This window comes from Betta splendens, chromosome 19, assembly GCF_900634795.4.
Source record: "Betta splendens chromosome 19, fBetSpl5.4, whole genome shotgun sequence".
NCBI classification, from domain to species: Eukaryota; Metazoa; Chordata; class Actinopteri; order Anabantiformes; family Osphronemidae; genus Betta; species Betta splendens.
In genome coordinates, this window is record NC_040898.2 from 16131264 (window position 1) to 16152884 (window position 21621).

The following is a 21621-nucleotide window of genomic DNA, read 5'->3' on the forward strand; positions in this document are numbered from 1 at the left end:
ACGTCACAGGCGGGAGAGTGGGCGGCAACGATACTACGGTAACATAATCTAGAGTTGGATTTCATGCGCGTCAGCGGTACATTAGATGAGTTCATGTCAGTGAGACATTTTAGCTTCAGGCCTGTCTACGTGTTACTGATCTGTACTTATGACTAGTAACACGTTAATTTCTACTTAAACATCGGAGCAGATTCTGCATCAAACACTGGACTGAAGTAACTTTTATAAATTAGCTCCAGCTCATTGGCTGAGATCAAAGGATCTCATTAACAACAACAAAAGGTCACACTACACTAGTACTACTATTATACATGATACGATGCAGGACACAGGTAATGAGAGAGAATGAGTGAGTTTATTAATCATACATTTGACAGTAAAAGTACAAAAAGTGACATTAGAAGTAGCTCTGCAGAGGTTCTCCCAGAATGTTCTCCATCTCCTGAATGACCTTCTGCACCTGCTGCTCCACCTCCTCACAGTCGTCTGAAACACAAACACAGAGTTAACCCTGCAACCACCCACACGTCTACAACATGATGCCCTCGCTGCACATCACTTTTTTTACGCCACAGTGACCAGGCACCCAGCCTGTGAACGCCTTCCACCGCTGGTTTAATTATTAACCTGCAGGCGAGGACGTAATGAACTGAATGTGTCCTCACCCTCCATCAGTTCTGCCAGGAAGGGGATGGTCTCCGGCAGCAGCACCATGTAGTTCTCCTTCAGCTTCGATGCCAGCTCCATTAGCACCAACAAAGCCGAGAAACGCACCTAAAGACAAGTTGACGTGGGTGAAAAAACACTAGCAGCACTAACGTTAAATAGGCTGTGGGCCCTGAACGCAGCATGAACTGCTACAAACACTATGAAGAGTGAATCTAGGACGACTCAGGAGCCATTTAACAGTGTTGTACGTTAACTGTACACACATTACTTATCTAGAGTTCAGCTGATGTTCTAACTTTATGTTCTCACTCTATTCACCCAACCGGTGCATGGTGCAGCCATCTCACCTTGGCGCTGCTGTGCCTGGTCTTAAGCAGGACCTGGTAGTTCAGAGTTTTCCACTGAGCGTCATCAGCCAGAGCCACAGAGAACTGACCCATGCAAGGTACCAGGTGCTGGCTCACGCGCTGCTGGTACTTCTGTTCTCCACCCAGCATGTTCTCCAGCTGAAGGACAAACACAAGTCAAGCTTAAGATATCTGAGGGCGTCCTTCATCGCTCATGAAGTGGGTTGAGGCTTAACCCGTCCACGCTCCCAGGCACTTTCCCTCCTGTAGGAAACTGCATGTCTATAAACATGGGAGCGTGACGTGTTGTTACTGTAAACCAGCGGGTTGGTGACTCGTGTTACTGTAAACATGGCAGAATCTGCACCGGCCCACGAGCGCTCACCTGGTCGACCAGCGGCATCAGCAGGGCGTCGGCTCGCTCTCTGCTCAGGAAGCGCTGAGTGTCATACAGGCAGAGCTTATGGAGACAGTTGAGGATGGACTGGAGCAGCTGACCCGTCTTCTCTGTGGCCTGGTCCGAGGCGAACAGCGGCTCATCTGAAAGGAGGCAGAACAGAACATGATTAATGTCCATATTTCACACAGCAAGCACATTAACTATTCTGTAGAAGTGCAGGGTTTAAGATCAACTGGGAACATTGTATGTAAAACGCAGGACGTGTGCGAGCTGTGTGAGCAAGCGTATGTGGCAGAGACTCACCAGTGCGCAAGTGTAAGTGTGTGTGAAAGAAAGCCTTTATTGGTCAAATGTAACCGCATGGGCTGCTATTGCGAAGTCTTACTCAAGGACCCCTCTGGGGGGAGTTGAACCCGGTACCCTCTGCTCTGCCACTGAGCCACAAAGCGCACGCGTGTGTGGCCACGACTCACCTGTGTGGGAGCTGTGTGTCTGTTGCAGCAGCTCTGAGAAAGGTTTCACCAGGTTTCCTGCAAACAGGACGAACAGGCCTTTAAGCCGCTCTGCGACACAGTCGCACAGTCGGTAGAACGTCAGCAGGCGCTCGTTGCTGCCAGATTTGCTCCAGTCGAACAGCTGCAGGAAGCACAGAACCCAAAAGCAAAAGTCAAATCAAAGCGGAGGATGCAGTGATGAGCTGAAACGACGGACTCTGGACCTATCACCTTGAAGAAGAGCGGCCTGAACGTGACCTCGGACAGTTTCATCACCATGGTGAGCAGACAGTCGATCACACTGCCCTCGATCAGAGACGTCTTCTCCAGGTCGCCCTGCAGAGGAAAACGGGTCAGAACTGTTTCTCAGCTGGAGCTGCATGTGAGTCAGGTCAGAACCCGAACACGTTCAACTCATTTCAGGTTCTGGTACAAGCAAATGTTTAAATGTTTGTCATTCTGATTGGCACCTGACAGTGCTCCGCCCGGAAGTCCAGCGTGGAGAGGAAGAAGGCGGTGAGCTCTGCCTGGTGGACGTTGATCAGGTCTTTCTCCGTGTGAGCGATGTGTTCCTTCAGGATGCTCATCAGCGCCTCCAGCTGGGCCTGCCGAACACGGCCCGGCAGCATTAGGATAGGAATCATGTCATGTGTCTGCGTTTATGGGCCGTCTCTGACTCACCTTGCGGTCCACCACCAGGCTGCTGTAGCACCTGCTAAAGGTGGGCAGCAGGACCCTGGGTGGCAGCGTGGTGGCGATCGTGCTCCTCAGGGAGGCGAGGCGAGCCGACAGCTGGCTGAAGGTGGAGGACGAGGAGGAGGAGGTTTCTACGAGCCGTGTGAGTCGACACACCTGCAGGACAGGGACAGAGTTACAGACTCGCCACACACAGACAGAGCCGCGGGTCACAGGAGGTGGGCAGTACCTGCAGGGTGGTGTCCTGCAGGTAGGGGCTGATGAAGTGTGGCAGCGCCTCGGTAATGCGCTGCAGGGCTGTCACGGCACTCAACAGGTAGATCTCGTTGGTCAGCAGGTCCTTCCTGTCGGTCAGCACGTGCAGCACCGCGGGCATCAACCTGTCAAGTGGGAAGTCAGGTCCAGATGTTCAGGTTGGATGAGATGTCTGTGCAGTTAGGCCAAGTCACCGGGTTCTGGAGCAGACCTGGGCAGCTGTGGGATGGCGAGGGCCTTGAGCGTGCTGACTATCTCTGCAATACAGAGCAGAGCGCTACTCATCACGTTCTTCTCCTCGTCTGTCGCCGTGACGATCTGCACCGCTCGCAGGAGCACGGGCACGAATGTCTCTTTGTGGTCGGAGCCGAAGCTGCGGCACAGCAGCTTGAGGCTGTAGAGCGCCGTCTGCCGGTTGATGGCCTGCTCAGCTGCCTCAGTGACCTTGACGTGACCTTTACCCACGATGCACAGCAGGTCGGCAGTCAGCTGCAGCAGCTTGGTGACCTGGGACAGAGACAGAGATGATGAACTGGAACAAACGGCAGACATTAACAAGCTCATGTCTGAAGGGACAGTGGGTCTACACCACCTGCTGCTCGTCCCACTGGCTCCTGTGCTGCAGCTTGTTGTTCAGCAGCTCCATGGCTTTCCTCCTGACCGATGCCAGCTGGTTCCCCATCAGCCCCTTCATTACCACGATAAAGGTGTCCGCAGGCAGCAAGGCGTTCACCTGGACAACAGGGGACAAAGGGAGGTCTGGGCTGAAGAGTCTCTACTGCTTTAAGTACTGAATGAACCTACAGGATCCTGACGAACCTTATCCAGAACGTCATAGGCCTTGTTGAGCAGGACTCTCCAGAACTTGGCAGTGGGTTTGTCCACGTTTTCCTCCACACAACCAGCCACGCTATGGATGTAGCGCAGGTTCTCCTCCAGCAGCCTGAGACAAACATGAAGCTGCTTTATGAGAAAACACACAGTAGCTTCATCATGCTGTTCAGCAGAGGCCAGCTCACCTCTGCTGCAGCTGTTGCAGAGACTCGTCAGCGTCGCTGCTGTCCGCAACCTGGAACACAGTCAGCTCAGTCAGGCTCATTTCATTATCAAGCACCTGAACAGACACCGTGAAGCCTCCAGGACGTTCTTACCTTTCCGATGAAGATGGCTGAGCCCAGCAGCTGAGCCATGAAGGACACAGAGAGGAACTTGAAGTGTCGCAGCTCTTTGCTGCTGTGAGCCTCCACGCTGAAGATCAGCTCCTCCATCTTGTCCTCGTTCTCCACCTTCTTGGCTCCTCGCCGGCCCACAGAGCGCGTCACTGGAGCTGCAGCTGTAACAGCCAGTAAAACCTGCTCAAGGCCTGCTGCTTCCTAGCTCTCCCGCTGTGACTGCTTCCACAGCAACAGGAATCATGTACGCTCACCGTCGTCTTTGTCGTCCGGCAGCTGCAGCAGGAAGTTCAGGATGTTGATGAGGGAGGTGAGCTGGTCGCTGACCTCAAACTGACAGGACAGCGAAATCCAGAAGTCCACGTCCTGCTCCCGAGCCGCATCCTACACCCAGCAAACCCACAGATTACGCTATCACTAATAACTAGTGCTACTTTCACTTTAGCCCTGATTAATAGTGATTTTTTTACTTTTGTCATGTGGAAAATAAGTCTCAATGACGTTCATCTGTGTCTACACGTTAACACTCAGAACCCGTCTGACCTTCTCGGCTGGGGAGCTTGCTCCCTGCATGGCGTGCAGCTTGAACAGAAGCAGCATCAGGACCCAGAGGAAGCGGGCGGGCCCCAGGGTGCTTACGAGCTGGGTCAGGATGGGAAGCCGTCGGTGCTCAGGAACATGAGGCAACGCGTCCGCAAACACGTGCACAATCCTGGTCACCACAGAGTCCATGTGGGCTGAAGAGCTGCTGTCTGATAGCTGGTTCGCCTACAGACGAGGAGGAGCGGGTCAGCAAGACAGGAAAACGTCTGTAACTGCAGCCCCAGTAGGTTCCGACCCCTCCCACCTTGATCAGCGCTGGTATCACCATCTGCACCGTCTTGTCGATCACCCTGAAGCTGTAGGCGTCATCCAAGCGCATGATGTTGGCTCCCATGAAGGTGAAGATGGGCATGATGTTGTGCAGGACTTTCTCCTGCAGGACAAGCAGCAGACACAGATCAGGTGCTGAAAACAGCTGCCAGGTCCAGTTTCAGGCTTCGCTCAGTGACACTACTCACAGGGAAAATGGAGGCAACGGTGCCCAGCAGCAGCAGTGCATGGTGGTGGGTCTGCGGCATGTCGGATCCTCGGATGCACTGAACGACCAGCTCCACGCTGAACTTGTCTTCATCCAGGACGTCTACAAACAACAAGATAAACATGAGCCTGCACTCTACACCCCTGCAGCAACCAACCCCCCCCCCACATACCTGCAGCCACAGGTGTGCCGATGGGCGACAGCTTGTGACACACATTGAGCAGGCAGCTGAGCAGCAGCTGCTTGGTGTACTCCATGTTGGTGTCGCTGGAACTCAGCTCCAGACTCCTGACGACACAGAGAAGCTGCTGATGAAACGGGTTCATCAGCAGGAGACACACATCTACCAGGTGTGACTGTACCTGCCCAGCAGAGTGAACAGAACCGGCACCAGCATCTGGGCTCTCTTCAGCTTCTTTTTGTGCTGCAGCAGCTCCAGGATCAGAGTAACTCTCTGCCAGGACACAGCCGCTGCCTCCGGTTCACTCTCCTGTGGTTTTCTAGATGGAGACACGTCATGACACCGGTCCCAGGTTGTATCGCTATGCAGTGTTTACAGGACCATGGGTAAATACCTCTGGGCCATTCTACTCCTGCGGCTCTGCTGCACCGTCACGCTGACTTTGGGTTTCTCAGGAGGAGCAAGCTCGTTGGCCATGAGCTGACTGTCGACAGTGATCTGTGCAACAGAAGCAGAGAAGCAACCTGGTGAGTCACAGTAACGTCTGACCCAGTCCAGTCTTATTACTTGGTCTTGTTCTCACCGCTTTGAAGACGCTGCTGATGCTGTTGGCCACCTGTGGACTCCTGCTCTCCAAAAGCAGGTCGAACATCACCGACAGCAGCTTTTGTTGAACCTTCTCGTCTCCAACAGCCGAGAAGAACAGCTTTGTGATCTGCAAAAGGTCAGACACCAGTAGGTTTGACCCCCATCATGTAACCTTGGTTTATGCCTTTCACACATTTAAACACTGGTCTCCTTGGGCCCACTTTAAAGGTTCTAACTCTGCAGGTTGGGTTTACAAACATCATCCTGACCTGCTCCAGAGCCATGATCTGGCAGCTGGGGATATCTGGGTGCGGCTGCGTTGAGGTCCTCAGTGCTCTGATGAACAGGTCCAGACTGTTCTGGTTCTGGGCCAGCAGCGGGGCCGAGGCCTCGTTGAACTTCTCCAGGATGAGCTGCATCAGCTGGGCCTCGGCCCGCAGCAGGGTGGGTGCTTCTGGGCCGCTCTGCTCCAGGAGCCGGTCGAGCACAGGAAGCAGTGCTGCCAGGATGTCCTGGGGGGCGAGAGTAGGAGTACTTTATCAAGGCTGTTCTAGACCTTTTGGAGCGTTCTGAATCAGGGTTCCTGACTCACTTGTCCGTTGACTTGGCTCAGTGCTCTCAGCAGGCTCACGATGGAGTACGATGGGCAGGAGGAACTCTGGATGCTCTGCAGCAGTCGCTGCATTGATGTCTGCAGCTTCTTCTCTTTACCAGACAGACACTTGTCATACAGAACCCCGAGAACCTGGAGAGGTTTTATGAACCGTCAACTCAAACACACACGGCTCCTCCACTTGTACTGTGAATTACGAGAGAACGTGTTCCTACCGAGCTCAGGTACGAAGCATCAGCAACGATCTCCTCTGGCGTCTTCAGAAGCTTCCCAATGATTGGCTGGAAGGGGGAGGTGCCAGCTCCCGATAGGCTCTGCAGTGCAGCCAGGGTCACCTCTCGGACCTCCCGAGCTGGAGAGCTGAGGCAGCACAACAGGGACAGGACCACTGCCGCAGAAACACAGGTCGTTGGTGTGTTCATCAGAACCTACAACATTCTCTCTTTGATCTTCTTACCAGGCGAGTCTGCTGCTGCCAGCTCCTTCAGCGTGGCCATGGACTGGACTCCTAGAACAGACGTGCCCATGTACAGGGCCCGGGTCTGCAGCACAGCACCAACTTTCACCTCCAGCTGGTCTCCATGGTTACTACTGTACCCCCACACCATGCACAGGAACCTGAAGAGTACAGCCGGCTCACGCAAGTGGACCTGGAAAGAAAGTGTCATAGTTAAAATGATGTTTTCCGTCACAGATCTTCAACACACAATGACCTCATACCTGGACAAGCAGCTTCATCAGTTCCCTGAAGCTGCAAGCTGTTGGCCCGTCTCCGGCACCGCCTATACAAACGCTAAACAGACGGCAGATTAGTCCCAGGTAACAGCAAGTGTTGGTGTCCAGCTTCTCTGGGTTCCACCACATCTCATCTGGGAAGGGACAAGCAAACAGTCAGTGTGTATTTACAAGTAAACCAGCGTATGTGTCAGGACTTTGCTTTTACCTTTGAATGAGGCGTCGTGACACTTCAGGGAGAAGATAAAGTCTCTGAGCAGACGCATCACCACAAAGCTGAACTCTCTGTCCAGCCGTTTGCCTGGACGCTGCCCACATTCCCTCAAGTACAGAGTCAGAGCTTCAGAGAAGGAAGAAGGAGTGGCAACAACAGCCCTCTCAGCTTCCTGATAAACACACAGGAGGAACAAGATGAGACATCTCGAAGGAAGCAGCAGGCGTAAGCGTTGCTTGGTGACAGACCTGAGCATCCTGGCCCCTGTTGATCTCCAGCAGATGTGGCTCCAGCAGTGCGTAGACCCTCTGGGCAGTCAGCAGGTGCTGGGTCTCACTCAGCTCCCCCAGGGTGAGCAGCAGAGTCTGGGTCAGCACCAGAAAGGAGGTCCTGTCTCTGAGGCCTGAGCCCCGCTGCTGCTCCACAGTCAGAGCCAACTTCTCGAGCTGAGACAAACACGAGGTCAAAATACTGATGGTGCTGATCAGACCCAAGAAGAAACAATCTGGTGAATCAAACTCACCGCATCACGTTTTAAGAAGTGCTCCATGTTCGCAAGGTTACCACTCAGCACAGAGACGAGACGCTCATTGGCCAGACCCATGAAATTTGGTTCAGAGCTTCTCTTCATCACTTTACTGAAGTCTGTGTGGACACAGGCATTGCTTTCAGGTTCAGACATAGATCACAAAGCCAACTCTGTAGGGTTCAGTCATTTTATATTGAAACACATGCATGTGTCTGTTACCTTGGGCCCAGTTGAGCGTGAGTGGGTGCTGGGTCAGGATGGGGGATTGGGCGATGCAGGAGGAGAGGCAGAACTGGACCGAGTTGGGACGTGCATCTGTGACTACCAAGAACGGCAGCAGCCTCCAGCCCACCCTCTTTACCAGCTCACCATCATCTTTTCCCAGCCAGGGGTCGGACAGTAAACGCACCACCTCGTTCAGCACAGGCAACCTGAAGCAAAGCCCAGTTAATGTGTACACAAATTGTAAAATAAGGCTGTTTGACAGTAAAAGGTGAGGTATGAACAGGAGTATTTCACCAACCAGTGCTCGGTCACAGACTGATCCACTCTGTGCAGCAGAGACAGCAAACATGACACTGTGTCATCAGGGTCCAAATCATCCAACAACATCTGGATCAAAATTAACACAACATCAGCTAATAGTGCAGATAACTTCTGCTGAGTTCCGCAAACCTTCACTCACCTCCAGGACTTTGAGTGCAGCTGTCACCACCTGGGGCACGTCGTCCATCAGACGGTTCATCACAGCGTCTTTCAGGAATGTTTTGTCCAAATTCTGCTGCTGCAGAGATGAAAACACCTGCATGAACCACAGCTGACACGTTTTACTGGTGTTATTACTGATCTCCAGACCGTGTCTGTACCTGCGCAGAGGTGACGGTAGTCCTCAGGTGTTCCACAGCAGAGACTCGGACCAAAGGCTGCGGGTGGTTCAGACTGAGGAGCAGCGACGTGTCTGAGTCGCCCAAAATCTATACAAACACAAACAGCATTGACCACCTGGGTTGGTTTGTACGTGAACTGGCTCAGTCTTCAAGTGGGATGTTGTGGCCAAACACCAGCAGAAGTAGGAACATGCAGCACAGCACTAGGTACTTCACTGTACCTGGTATTTCCCGCTGCTCATAGACATAGAGAGGAAGAGGTGGAAAAGCTGCCTCTGCTCAGTCTTGCTGACGTCGGTTATGTGGCCTGCGAGAACATTGTCCAAAGCTCCACAGTATCTGATGGTAGAGATGGTGCAGTTTGATGTCATCCTTTTATTGCAGTCTCTCCTACTTCATCCTCACAATTATTTTAGACGCTGCTTATCATAGAGCAGCAGTCAGACTCACCTGCACTCAAACAGTCGGACCAGAGGCACCAGGCGCTTGTTGAGAGATGAGATGTTTTCATCAGAAATCTCCGTCTGACTCAGATACTTGTCCAGCATCCAACTGCAAATAAATAAATAAATGCTCAGCAGGGAGCCACTCACCTCTTGTGCCTACAGATTTAACAACATTGATTTATTTGGTTTCAGTTGTACTGTCTCTACCCCCCAGCCCTTCGCATACACAGTCCACCAACTCTGCGACATCCCAATTATTTTAAGAGGACTAATAAAAACAAACATAAATCGGGTCAAGAGGAGCATATACAGTATATTATTCTGCTTGAAAAAGCAAAACTTTCCATCACAATATAACACTCAGCCAAATGCATGCTCCTTGTTCAACTGCTGGACAGGACAAAAAAACTGAATGATTTGTGCTCGATGGAGGATGAGGAGGTGGGTTTACCGAGCCACAGCCTGGTCCAAGCCTTTGGTCAGAGGAACGGACTCGAGGAGGGACTGCAACACACCGAGCTCATCCGCTGTGCCTTTACCTGTGACATAGACCGATGTGTAAACCTCACCTAAAGGATCTCTGAAGGACAGTCTGGAGTTGAAATTCACATCTCATCTCTTCTCACCTGAGTTGCAGGTGAACGTGGCGTGGATCAGGTGGGGCAGCAGGTAACGCAGGAGAGGGCTGACATCATGAAGAGTTGCCATGACCTGAAGTGTTGAGGCCAATGTGGGCATCGAGCACAAACGGCTGAAAGCTCTGAGGACGTGTAAAGGAACAGATCCACAGATGTTAAAAGCTAAGAGCAACATGCTGTTGTCAGTCACTCTTGACAGACAGACATGTTCTACCTGGGCCCTGCAGCTCCCTCCTTCTGGTTCTGCAGCAGCACAATGAGGCAGCCCAGTCCCTCTTTAGCCAGAACCGGCTCTTTGACCAGGGATTTGCTGATGTGCACTGCGAGGCTGTCAACCAGACTCGCCTCCATCATCACCTTTACTGACAGCTGGCACACGATCATGTATGTGGCGGCTTTGTAGTCAGTCAGCGAAGACGTTAATCCCTGAATACAGAAAAGGTCAGCGTTTAAAAATGTGAGTCTAAAATGCCTTTAGATGAAACATCAGCCCTGTGCTTCGGGTTTGTATTTACCTTTTGGACGTATGGAAGTAATTTGGAAATTATGGTGTCAGACACTTTATCCACAGCGTCCAGGGAGGGGACGATGGTGGAGGCGTAGAAGGAGAAGACCACTCTCAGCTGGGAGCAACCCCCAGAGTGATCAGAAAATGCCTGTCAAGAGAAGATGACAACCAATGTGACGAAGACCAGAGATGGCAACGGATTCTATAGACTGATGTTTTTATTTGTGGGGTGTGGTCCTGCAGCAGTGCAGAAAACAGACCAGCTCACTATCAGCTACCTGCCAGCTGATAGTGAGCTGAACAGCCTATCAGCCAAAACCTGCCTGACTGCTACAGGAACAACACCTTACCTGGATGGAGTCTGTGACCATGGTGCAGATGAAGTCCATGAAGCTCAGGTCTGTGTAGCAGTGAGTGATCAGAGCTCCTCTCGACAACGGCACGCCAGGTTTCTAAAGAAAAGGCAACACATACACTAAGCCACGAGACGGAGGAACGTGAACGTGCTGCAGTGGGAGCTGAGCAGTTCAGAGTCTGACCTGCAGGCAGTGCAGCCAGTTCCAGCGGCTGGTGGCGTCGTTGATCTTGAGGAGCTGCAGGACTCGAACAAACACTTTGGTGTCATGGTAAGGCAGCGCACAGGCCAGCAGGCTGTCAGCGTTGTACAGCTGGATGTGGAAGCTGCAACACAACACATGTCGTACTCAGGTTCAGATGACGCCCACTCACAGATCTGTGAGTGGATCTGTTACATGTTGTGTTACTGTACCGGTGAACGAGCCACTCGATGCACTTGTGGGCCGGTTTGAGGAGGAAGTACGGGCAGAGGCGGGTGAGGAAGAGTGAGATGCCGGTGTCCAGCTTCTTGTTGACCTCTTTGGACTGGACACTGCGCTCTAGAGTCAGCGAGGACGGGCTGAAGAGCGTGTCCTGGAACTCCTGGAACGCAGACTCGATTCCCAGCAGCTCTTCCAGCCCCGTGCAGCCTGGAGGAACAGCCACATTAAAACATGGTCTGGACAGGACATAGCGCAGAGACGTTTGAGATGTGGCCAGGACTCGCCAAGGGCGTAGAAGGTGCTTCTGTCCATGGATGCAGCATCTTTGGGGTCAAAGAGCAGCGACGTGACCTCTTTGCGGGTCAGCAGGTTCGGGTCGCTCTGAGGCAGCGCGAGCCTTTTTAGCTGGTGAGCCAACGATGTCATGATGACGGTTTCTCAATCTGTCGGACACAGAAACAACAGGGTCCAGGACCGTGTGGGTCAACAAAACTGGTAGACGGTAAAGACGGTATTCTGGCATTCGGCCATTTTAGCTGTTAATACTGAAGCGGCACCGTTGTAACACGTTGGTTAAAGACAAAGCTGCATCCCGTATGTTGTAAAGAGAAAAAATACAAGCGAGCTGAACCAAGATCTGGAACGTTTTTTAACTTTTAACACATCCTGTGTGAAGCCTTGCTCAAATTAACACAAAATTAAAATGATTAAACAGGACGTCTGTGTCAGTCGAGTCATTAAAACCGACCCACAGCAGACAAGAGTTTACTTCTTTCACCGGTATCAAGTTTGACTTGTGTTTATAAATACAGCAGTGTTTACAGATATTGTGTTTGAAGGCAGAACTTTTACATCGCTTTAAATTAATGTGTAACTTGCTAGTATGAGGCTTCAGTCACGTGGATATTTCAATTTTCAATTTTTCTTAAACAGCATTTATGAAACGAGAACAAACAAACACATACATTAACATAAATATCATATTAACCATTTGACATAGATAAAAGGCGAAACGAACAGACCTGTTTGGAGACGCTTCAGAAACACATGGAAGCACGTTGTCTCTGAATGATTCCACGTCCGGTTCACGGCGAGATGCGAGATGACTCCCCTCCTGTTATTTCCTTCGGCGATCTTAAGAGCAACAACACGTACAGGTAATCACTTAATAAAGTACACAACTACAGGACAAAGTATCCCCTTAATTTGTGTATTCAAATAGTTTACTGTGTTGTACTGTGGGGTCCGTTTTGTGTTTTCCATTAATATATTTTATATTTAATATTTTTGGCCATCATTGAAAGCTTCTAAACTTACCGGGTGTTATAGAAAAAAGTCTGTGCCATTAACAGTTTATGTGGTTCCGGATCCGTTTTGCTTTAAATTTTTGTTATTCTTTTCTTTTCGATTGGGAAAATACTTTGTGGACCACAAAGATAATATTATATATTTGTAATAGTCAACCACTATCGCGGTGTGCGTGAATTCTCTTTTACATGATATACGATCTTTGTTTCCGCTAGCGCTATTTATACTCCCCGCCACTTGAGGGTAGTGTTCACCGATACTGGTATAGAATCAGTGTCACTTTAATAAAGTACGACGCGGCGGGTTGGGTTTTCGAGTTTGTCATTTTATCTTTAACGAATGGTTGTATTTTTAACATTAGATGCGCGCATCTTTAGCATTACGTGGCTAGCTTGCGTTTTAACGGTAGAAAGCTTATTACGTGTGCAGCCAGCAGAAGCGAACCGCCCGCTACTTCGCTTTAGTCTCTACTGAGGACAAGTCGTCGGCTTATTGAGAGCTCCGCTGGGGTGAGTCGAGTAATAGTGGCATTTTCTATCGCATCTTTTTGTGTTAATTGTTTAGAAGTTAAACGTTAGCCGACAGACCGTTCGTTTTTCGCGCGGCAACGCCCATCGCGGAATGTGATTGGTTGTCTACGATGTCCCCTTTCCGAGTTGCACGCTGATTGGCGCTAACTTGTCAGGTCTTTTAGCAGCTCGTTTAAATGTCCAAACACGTGCGTGACGTTGACGCAACACAAACTAAGCGTGTTCCTGTTTACGTAATTACTCGCGTTGAAAATCTGGCTGCAGCTCACTGGTTGTTTTTGTTGACTGATTTAATGATTTTTAGATTAGAGTACAGAGTTCCTGATGTTTTGTTGAAACTCTACTACGTATTACTCATACGACTAATGACCAACATTTCCTTTGTCCGGCAGCAGGTAAACTCGGTAACTACTGCTGCTACTGCTACTACTACTACCTGGCTCAGCGAGGGCTGCTGGGTAATCCTGGAAGCCTCATCACCTAGAGACTAGGCAGTCTGAAGGCCAGGGTTTACCTGCAGCTGGTTGTAAGTTCCTGTGGGGTTTGCTTTGTGTTCAGGTGGAGCTGCAGGTTTACAGTCCTCACCTGTGTTTGTTTGGAGTTAAAATACTTCAGGTATTAAGTTAAAGTCCCTGTTTCAAATAATAATAATTTAAAATGGAGGATAGTATTAGGTTGTTACATCTATAAAAATGCAAATGATTTTGCTGTCTCCATTTCAGAGGTAAATGCACTTTTTGTCAGTAAATACAGTTTATGGCCATGAAGCAGCATTGACTGATTTATGTTTTGAAGTCTCCAGCAACAACTACATTGTAATTTTAAGGTCAATTTTTAAATGTAATCAAACTGATGGGACTAAATAGAAACTGTACAACAGAATCCAATGGATTATGATAAGCTTTCCATCCTGATACAAAGGCATCAATCATCAGATACATTTTTTTTCATATGTATAGTGACAGCTTTACTTTTTTACAAAGCTGCTCTTCAGTTGCTCTTATTCCTGAAAATGTTTGAGTTTAGATTGGTTGAGCTGGATGTGAAGCTTAAACATTCTGTAAATTCTAAAGAGCGTTCTAGTTCAGCAGGCGTCAGATGTTTCCTTGTCAGCACTACATTGAGTTGTTTTCACTGTAACTAGGTGGCCGCAGTGCTCTGAACTGTATTGACAGTCCAGGTAACCCCCCACTGAACCTGATGCTGAACTACAGTGTGACTGAGAGGGTGGCGTCTCGGCTGCTCACTGATCCGCCCCCTGCTCCAACAGGAAGAGGTGTCTGGTCGTCTGCAGCCGTTCCAGCTGCTTGGAGGGGAACCTGCTGTGTTGGGGATGTGTGTCTGTAATGACGAGGAAGTGGCTGTGTTCAGTTGGGGCTGGACTGACCTGTGTGTATTGTCACCTTGTGTGGTGTTAATGTGTGTGGTGTGTATGTAGGTCAGGCTGGCTCAGTGGGAGCTAAGTTTATAGAGATTCTGCTCTATCTGCACACCTTGACTAATCAATACACGAGTGTTGCTTGAACTTTTAACTGTAGCCTCTTGTTTTACTGCCGAGGCTTTTGACAGTTTGTAATAATCCAAATAGTTTGAGAGCGGAAACTAGATGGGGCCAATCTGTTGGTGGACAATGGACCTCGCGCGGGAACTAGTTACATGAGCAGAATTGTAAAACAGCACTGCGTCTGACGTAAAATGTTAAACAGCTGAGGGCGCTGCTCGTCTATCAGTGTGAAACGTTTTGTACAGCTGCTTCTCGCATGAGACTTGGACAAGCAGTTGGTTTCTTTATATTATCACAGTTCTGTCTTTTCCTACAAACTGGAACGTGATGTTTTGATTTGGTGATTTATTGATCAGATCTGAGGAGTGTGTGTTTGCAGCTGAGACACCTCAGTGACTTTGATTTCCGTTTCTCCTCAGCTCCACCTACTCGTCCTCCGCGTCAGACTCTGAGAAAGAGCAGCTCACAGTTATGTCGCGTCTCAGCCTGCGTCTTGATGACAGTTTGTTGGATCGCAGTCTTCCGCACAGCAGCGCCTCCTTCAGCATCGGAGGAGGAGGTGGCATCTGGAGGAACAGCAGGTAAAAGTCAGTCAATCTGCAGGCTCACATTTGAGGGAAACTGTTCTTGATTTCTCCTTCTAGTTCCTACTGTTCTGTCTGTGTTCTCTCCCCTGTTTCAGTCTTCCCACCTTCTTACTCGCTCCCATCTTGCTGTTCTTTTCCTCCCCGCTACTACCTGTCATTGCGTTGGTTATGTCGTCCTACAGGTCTCTGAAGTCCCGTCGTTCTCAGCAGCACTCGGTCTCCTGCTCGGAGTCGCTCCTTGTCCACACGCCTCATAAACTCTCTGGCCCGTTGGTCCACAACAGCAGCGTCCACAGCGTGGCCTCGGATGCCTCCCTGCTGTCCTCCCTGCTGGATGAGTCGTCCATCCAGGACAGCACGCTGGTCGACACGCTCTGGGGTCCGGCACCTCACAATGCTCATCCTGATTGTTAATAAAGCAGCAGTGCCAGTAAAACAATGACATAATCTTCTTGTCCTGACTTTCTATCTTTTTAGGTTTGGACCATGACAATGATCCCAAAGGTCAGTTCAACTCACCTACTCCTTACAGGGGATGGCGTTTATAGAATTTGAGGATCCTGTCAGGACTGGATCTTAGTACTGAAGTGTGTGTGTGTGTGTGTGTGTGTGTGTGTGAGACCGGTTGCAAGGTTATAGTACCAGCCAGATTCCTGCACTAATGTATAGCCTGAGCCTTTCTACAGTGCTCATTTTGTATTTATTTCAACGGAAGAGATTTTTAATTATTTTAAATTTAGGTTGTAGTGAATTTTCAGCGGTACTGTAATTGTCTCTGTTTTAGAAAGTACAATCATCGCGGAGCAAAGCACCGTTGTGGCTGACACCACTCTGACACCTTCAGGCGGACCCAACCACCCCATCCAGACTCTCAGCAGGGTTTACTGTAAGAACTACGAGCCCGCTGCTGTGTACAACACTACCTCAAAACACATCTTTTCCTCCACCTCGCTGCCACGACCCTCGGAACACGAAGAACATGAACCTTCCACGATCTACTGCAGAGACCGGAACCGCAGGAGCAGGACAGGTGAGGCTGAGGAGGGAGACGGTCTGTGGCAGCCGCTGGCGACTGGCTTCATGCTGCTGCAGATGCTGCTCCTGTGTCAGGGTGTAAAACATTAATTCCACCCCACCCCCACTCATCTGACAACCAAGGATTCAAATCATTGTCAAAACTAGAGTAGAAGTGAACAGAAAAAGAACATCTGTATGGTCCACATCTGCTGCAGCGCCTGTCATGTTGTTTCTTAGCAGGTTTCCTGATGTCTGGGTGGAGTTCAGCTCTAGCTGTGAGCAGGAGGGCAGCAGCCGGCGTGTTCTCTCTGCTTTATCAACTGCTGCTGAAACACTGGGACATCTCAGGTAGATCTAGGCCTGACTTGCTCTCACTGCTCCACATTTACGTCAGCTGGCAGCAAATGTCCTAAGATGGAGCTTAACCCTGCACAGTTCTGGAAAAAGATCATTTACATCTGGGAGGTTGAACTTTGTTGCAGTAGTAGCTTAATGTCTGTAACATTATCTGACCATTCCCTTCCTGTCGTCGATGACTTGTTTGCTAAACTGCTGCAGTCTGTGGCTCCACCAGCGTGTATATGTAAATCACATCTATCGCTGCACTGATATAAACCACAAACTGAGGTGCTGTTGATACACAGGTCTGTCAGGTCACCACAGCGAGGTACTGTGTGTTTAGAGCGTTGCATCCTGCTGCGCCTCGGCACTGATGCACACCTGGCAGGTGGTACTGGATCTAGTTAGACTGGGGCTTCACTTTTTCTCCTCAGACGTTGGTGTCTGTCACGGCAGGAACATCATGGGGCTGAATTCACAGGTGACTTTCAGTTTGAGAAGCAGGTCACGCTGTCTGGACCTGCACACTCTCATGGACTCTCACTAATCACCTCCTGTGTTTCCTCCCAAGCAAATAGGCTGCACCCTTTCACTTTGGCTGTTACCTTGGTAAAATTCAAATCTTCGTGTGTCTGCTCGTCCTCCGCTCACAGGGCAGATGTGGACATATCGTTTCGTTCCTCAGCTCCTGGTGAGTCCTGACTCTGGTTGCTGTTTTATTTAGATTTTTTTTTCTTTGCTTTGCAGCTCGATGCAATGTCACAGGCCTGATTGAATCCTCCACCAACTGTCTGCGCCCCAGCAGTTTCCAGCGTGAGTTAAACTGAGTCTTATTGTTCCTGTCCTGATGCTGTCTGTTTACCACAGTGTCAAACACTAGATGACATGTTGTGTTTAAGGTTGATGAGCCTCAGTCTCTTCTACTGGTGTCAATGATTATAGGAGAATAGAACCTGTCTTCGTATTCAGACCAGTGGATATGTTCTGCCTCCTTCCCACATTTGGTCCTTTCATGTTTGGTGCAGGATGACGCTGCTTGACTTTGACCTTGTCCTTGTGTGTCTCAGTTAAACTGCTTTCGCCACCTGGTGACAACTGTAGGGAGCAGCACACAGCGATGGAGGCGGTCCGTTCGTCCTCCTGGTTTCCTTTGACTTCCTCTGTGTTGGGAATGCTGTGGAAACTTTCTGTTTTTACAGGTTCAGTGAACTGTTGAACTTCTGGTGTATGGTAGTGTTAGAACCTGCCCAGACTATACAGCTGATCACCTGGTTAAGGTATCTCAGTGTTTCCTGCAGGACCTGAACCCACCAGCCAGTTTGCTGTAGACGCTGCATCAGTGTTAAGCTCAGTTTTGTTTTTATGGGTCAGACATTAGTTTATATGGATTCAGCCCGCTGTCTGTGATGGCACTCGTTGATCGGTCGTCTTTGCTTCCTCAGCTTCACAGCTCTTAGAGCTGACTTGGAGCTCGGCGTCCGCCGTGTGGCCTCTGACCAAGACAGTAGTTTCTGCTTCATGGCGCATCGGATGCTCTGCAGGTCAATGCCGGCGTCTGGTTCGGTTGATTGCAGCGTGCTGCTCCGTCTGCGGTGTTGGGACTTCCTTCCTCTTATTAAATGTCCTGAGGACTCTGGGTGCTTTTGTTGTTGTTGTTTGCCTTTGCTATAGTTTGCATGATACACTAAGTCACAAAGATAAACTCGAGTCGCTCATTGTCTTCTCTTCTCTGTCTTCATGTCAAACAGCAGGTGAGGCCTTCAGGCGTCTGAGCAAACGGTGGCCTTCCAGCACCAGCCTCCTCTGGACTCGGTAACTTGTTTGTCATTCTGGAGACGCTTTCTGCTCAATGTTGGGTTTATTGCTAAAGCTTGGATTTTTTCCTCAGGTCCTTTCTTCCCCTGGTTCTCGTCTCTCTCCTGGTTTTCCTTCTCGGTAGGTTTTAGTTCTACTTTACATTGGAGCTTCAGTGTTTGGTACTTGTAAAGTTTCAAGGCTGATCTGTATTTACTGTAGAAACCAGTAGTTTTGTCAAGTAATGTCCTTCCAGCAGTACAGGACTCGTCTTCAACTCGAATTGTCACATCCTTGGTTTTCTGGTACTGCCCTAGAAAACATGGTTTCCTTCCCTCCAGGTTTATGTTGGTTTGGTCCAGTTGGACTACAGTCGGTCTTTCCAGCAGTTGACACCACACAGTGGAGGATTGTATCCTCTGTCCACAGCTCCTTCTCCTCCTCCCCTGAGAGCCCATCAGCAGAGAGCGCTCTGGAGTCCAGGGAGCTGCAGACTCACCAGGAGTTTCACAGTTCATTTCCACGGGACCAGGTGCTGACACCCATTCACCTGTAGCTTTGTTACCAATGGGTCACCAACAAATCCCCTTAGTCCAGAGATTCACTGTCCTAAAGTCATAGTGGGAACCCGATTGTCGTCTTCACAGGACACATTGGCAGCAGAGGACCAGTCGACTCGACTCGTTCATCTGGAGCAGAGTCTGGCGACGCTGTGGCAGCATGTGGAGGCTGGAGTGCAGCGGGCAGCGCAGAAAGACAAGGAGATGCTGCAGCTTTATGCTGACCTCCAGCAGCAGCTCACATCTGCTCCGGGCGACGGCGAGGCCATGAAGTCCTGGCTCAGCGTCCTGCTGGACCACCAGCTGGACCAGATCCGAACACAGCTGGACGCAGAGGGAAAGCAGAGGGAGCAGGTTGGAGACGGAACCAGTAGCAGTTGGAGCACATTCTGATTTTTCAGTTGGAGAATATTATTGTAATGGACCTGATTCTTTGGTTAATGTTGTGTCTGCAGACTCGGCAGCAGGACCTACAGCAGCAGCAGAGTCAAGCCTCTCGTCTGGATCATCTGGAGCTGCAGCTGCAGAGGCTGGCTGCCAGAACCGAAGTGGGCCAGGTTTGATTTTTGGGTCCTGTGACATTGTCCAGTGGTTTACGCCTTGAACTCGTATGTTTGTTTCTCAAACCTCAGAAGATGCAGCAGAGTCAAGAAGCTGCTGCGAACGTACCGTCTTCAAGTCTTCCAGCTGCTGTCGGGTAAACCTTGTTTCATAGTGGAGAATAAAATGGAAATGACTGATTCTCATACTGTTATCTTTTACCAACGGCCTATAGTGACCATCAGTCCCATGATGCTTTGCTGGCGGAGGTTGCCAGGTTGGAGGAGTCTGTAGAAGGCATAAGGCAGGATGTGATGGCTTTGTCTGTGGTTCAGAACAGTTGTCAGCAGCTGGACAGAATCCAGCAGATGGTGAGAAGCTTCTGTGGTTTTACAGACTCTACAACAGTTTGAATGTGCAAATTGAACCTATTGTTCCTTTTTATATATATATATATATATATATATATATAAATATATATAATTTTTTTTTTTTTTTTTTTTTTAACCTTTCAGATTTCCACTCAGGTCCGTGAAGAGGTCCGGGCTCTAGTCTACGGGAACCAGCTGAGCGTGGGAGATGGGCCCTCTGGGGACAGGGCGGGAATCCCAGAGTCTCTGCTCCAGTGGCTGTCACAGCAGTTCGTCAGCGTTCGTTCGCTGGCCGCCCTGGAGCGAACTCTCCTGCAGAACATGAGTCAGCAGCTGGAGCAGCGGTTCAGCGAGGACACGGTCAGACACGTTGACCTGGACGCTGCCGGGGCCTCTGTGACCCAGGAGGTAAATCTGCACATGGTCGTAATGTCTGTTTGGACACTGAGTAATTGCACGTTTTTTGGCTTTTCTGCTCTGAGAGTCTGACCCATCTGATTCCCTGTCATCTCCAGGATGTCCACGCTATTGTGAGCAATGCTCTGCGACTGTTTTCGCAGGACCGGACCGGTATGGCCGACTACGCGCTGGAGTCTGCAGGTCAGAGCCTCAGTTGGACTAAATTACCTGTGGGCTCATCACCCCCCTCCCCCCCTTCTTTTTTTTCTGTTCTGTTCTTACTTCCCTTGAAGCCTGATTCTCCTGTCGGTTTCTCTGTTGTCCCGCAGGGGGCAGCATCTTGAGCACTCGCTGCTCAGAGACCTACCAGACGAAGGCAGCTCTGCTCAGTCTGTTCGGACTTCCCCTCTGGTACTTCTCCCAGTCTCCCCGAGCCGTCATCCAGGTAACGTGTCTATCGCTCTGCTTTTTAAGGCTGATCTGCTGCCAGTGTAATGGGCTTCATGTTAAGGCTTGCAGTAAAACTGATTTTAAAAGAGTTTGTTCCAGTTCAGGGGTCCAGCCCTTTTATTGGGTGTTTAAATAGTTCTCATTTTTAATGCATAATTTGCTTTTTTCATACATTTTCTGCAGCCAGAGGTCCATCCAGGAAACTGCTGGGCCTTCAGAGGTTCCTCAGGCTTCCTAGTGATCCGCCTCTCCATGAGGATCCTGCCCTCCGCCTTCTCCCTGGAGCACATCCCCAAAGCCCTGACGCCGAGCGGCAGCCTGCTGAGTGCCCCCAGAGACTTCCGCGTCTATGTGAGTGAGAGGCCGCCGTCTAGTCCCAACCCCTCGGAGGCTCCGTTTACTCAGCTGTTTGTGTCTCCAGGGTCTGGACGATGAGAACCAGGAGACGGGGAAGCTACTGGGCACCTACACCTACGACAAGGAGGGGGAGGCTCTGCAGACCTACGCTGTCATTGTGAGTGTTCTCTTCGTCAGTCTGATGTCAGTGTTAACTTGACTTCCTGTGTCGTGTTGGTTTACAGGAGAACGACCGAGCCTTCCAGATCATGGAGGTCCGGGTGTTGTCCAACTGGGGCCACAAGGAGTACACATGCATGTACCGCTTCCGAGTGCACGGGACACCCAGCGATGCCTGAGTCGCTCAGTCACTGCAGTACCGTGTCATAGACTGGACCCGCCCACAGGCAGGTCCATGTCGTGGGTTTCCTGTGGAAAACATGTGTAAATCTGTCCATAGTTGTTTTTATACTTGTTTTAAGTTTAATTATTTGTTTTAAAACCTTTACGCCTATAATAAATATAAAAATGTTTGTTTCTGTGATCGCATCTGCTAGTTGAAGGGTCTAAACACCCTTCACATCCAGTCCTCCACTACATGGAAGCTTTTAGAACAAGGTTGTTTCTGCTCTAAAGCTTTAAACCACTCTGTCT

General features: G+C 50.0%; 2 protein-coding genes across 11 annotated transcripts; one reads left to right on the forward strand and one right to left on the reverse strand.

Annotated features, from left to right (window-relative positions):
* Window positions 1–336: 336 nt before the first annotated feature.
* Window positions 337–15098, reverse strand: heatr1 (HEAT repeat containing 1). 4 transcript variants are annotated; one of them, XM_029133972.2, is made up of 46 exons: window positions 14963–15098; window positions 12255–12366; window positions 11517–11675; window positions 11223–11439; window positions 10993–11134; window positions 10804–10905; window positions 10461–10601; window positions 10160–10371; window positions 9934–10067; window positions 9759–9846; window positions 9312–9413; window positions 9083–9200; window positions 8841–8948; window positions 8660–8758; window positions 8498–8586; window positions 8194–8405; window positions 7969–8090; window positions 7694–7891; window positions 7440–7617; window positions 7217–7365; window positions 6954–7146; window positions 6712–6884; window positions 6476–6628; window positions 6153–6395; window positions 5879–6010; window positions 5690–5793; window positions 5477–5614; window positions 5287–5402; window positions 5095–5216; window positions 4881–5009; window positions 4577–4801; window positions 4288–4417; window positions 4013–4194; window positions 3881–3930; window positions 3681–3804; window positions 3454–3594; window positions 3073–3368; window positions 2836–2986; window positions 2592–2762; window positions 2381–2515; window positions 2142–2246; window positions 1890–2052; window positions 1402–1556; window positions 1017–1175; window positions 666–774; window positions 337–486 (listed from the first exon to the last, which is right to left on the reverse strand). In XM_029133972.2, exons 3-46 carry the CDS (start codon window positions 11656–11658, stop codon window positions 398–400), a joined length of 6441 nt encoding a protein of 2146 aa, XP_028989805.1. In that variant the 5' UTR covers window positions 11659–11675; window positions 12255–12366; window positions 14963–15098; the 3' UTR covers window positions 337–397. The 4 variants fall into 4 exon arrangements, with proteins under 4 accessions (XP_028989805.1, XP_040924304.1, XP_040924303.1 ...); XM_041068370.1 differs by lacking the exon at window positions 14963–15098 and adding an exon at window positions 13128–13146; XM_041068369.2 differs by lacking the exon at window positions 14963–15098 and adding an exon at window positions 12962–13109.
* On the forward strand, window positions 14303–21500 carry LOC114845673 (SUN domain-containing protein 1-like). Of its 7 annotated transcripts, none has more exons than XM_055504232.1 (22): window positions 14303–14459; window positions 14994–15155; window positions 15344–15540; window positions 15639–15665; window positions 15946–16191; window positions 16416–16526; window positions 17265–17330; window positions 17585–17716; window positions 17960–18058; window positions 18266–18329; window positions 18406–18452; window positions 18653–18843; window positions 18959–19225; window positions 19327–19428; window positions 19504–19568; window positions 19647–19782; window positions 19939–20190; window positions 20298–20382; window positions 20511–20626; window positions 20815–20982; window positions 21053–21145; window positions 21213–21500. In XM_055504232.1, the coding sequence occupies exons 1-22, from the start codon at window positions 14404–14406 to the stop codon at window positions 21324–21326; spliced, it is 2796 nt and encodes a 931-aa protein (XP_055360207.1). In that variant the 5' UTR covers window positions 14303–14403; the 3' UTR covers window positions 21327–21500. The 7 variants fall into 7 exon arrangements, with proteins under 7 accessions (XP_055360207.1, XP_055360203.1, XP_055360206.1 ...); XM_055504228.1 differs by having other exon boundaries at window positions 14304–14459; window positions 19927–20190; XM_055504231.1 differs by having other exon boundaries at window positions 14304–14459; window positions 19327–19419; window positions 19927–20190.
* Window positions 21501–21621: the final 121 nt, after the last annotated feature.

Coding starts and splice junctions, on each gene's coding strand:
- heatr1 (XM_029133972.2), bottom strand. CDS start 11,658: ATGACATCGTTGGCTCACCAGCTAAAAAGGCTCGCGCTGCCTCAGAGC. Junction 9,414..9,758: donor TTGGACCAGGCTGTGGCTCG/GTAAACCCACCT, acceptor ATTTATTTGCAG/TTGGATGCTGGACAAGTATC. Junction 1,176..1,401: donor TGATGCCGCTGGTCGACCAG/GTGAGCGCTCGT, acceptor TTTGTCCTTCAG/CTGGAGAACATGCTGGGTGG.
- LOC114845673 (XM_055504228.1), top strand. CDS start 14,404: ATGTGTGTCTGTAATGACGAGGAAGTGGCTGTGTTCAGTTGGGGCTGG. Junction 15,156..15,343: donor GGCATCTGGAGGAACAGCAG/GTAAAAGTCAGT, acceptor GTCGTCCTACAG/GTCTCTGAAGTCCCGTCGTT. Junction 17,717..17,959: donor GAAACTTTCTGTTTTTACAG/GTTCAGTGAACT, acceptor TTGCTTCCTCAG/CTTCACAGCTCTTAGAGCTG.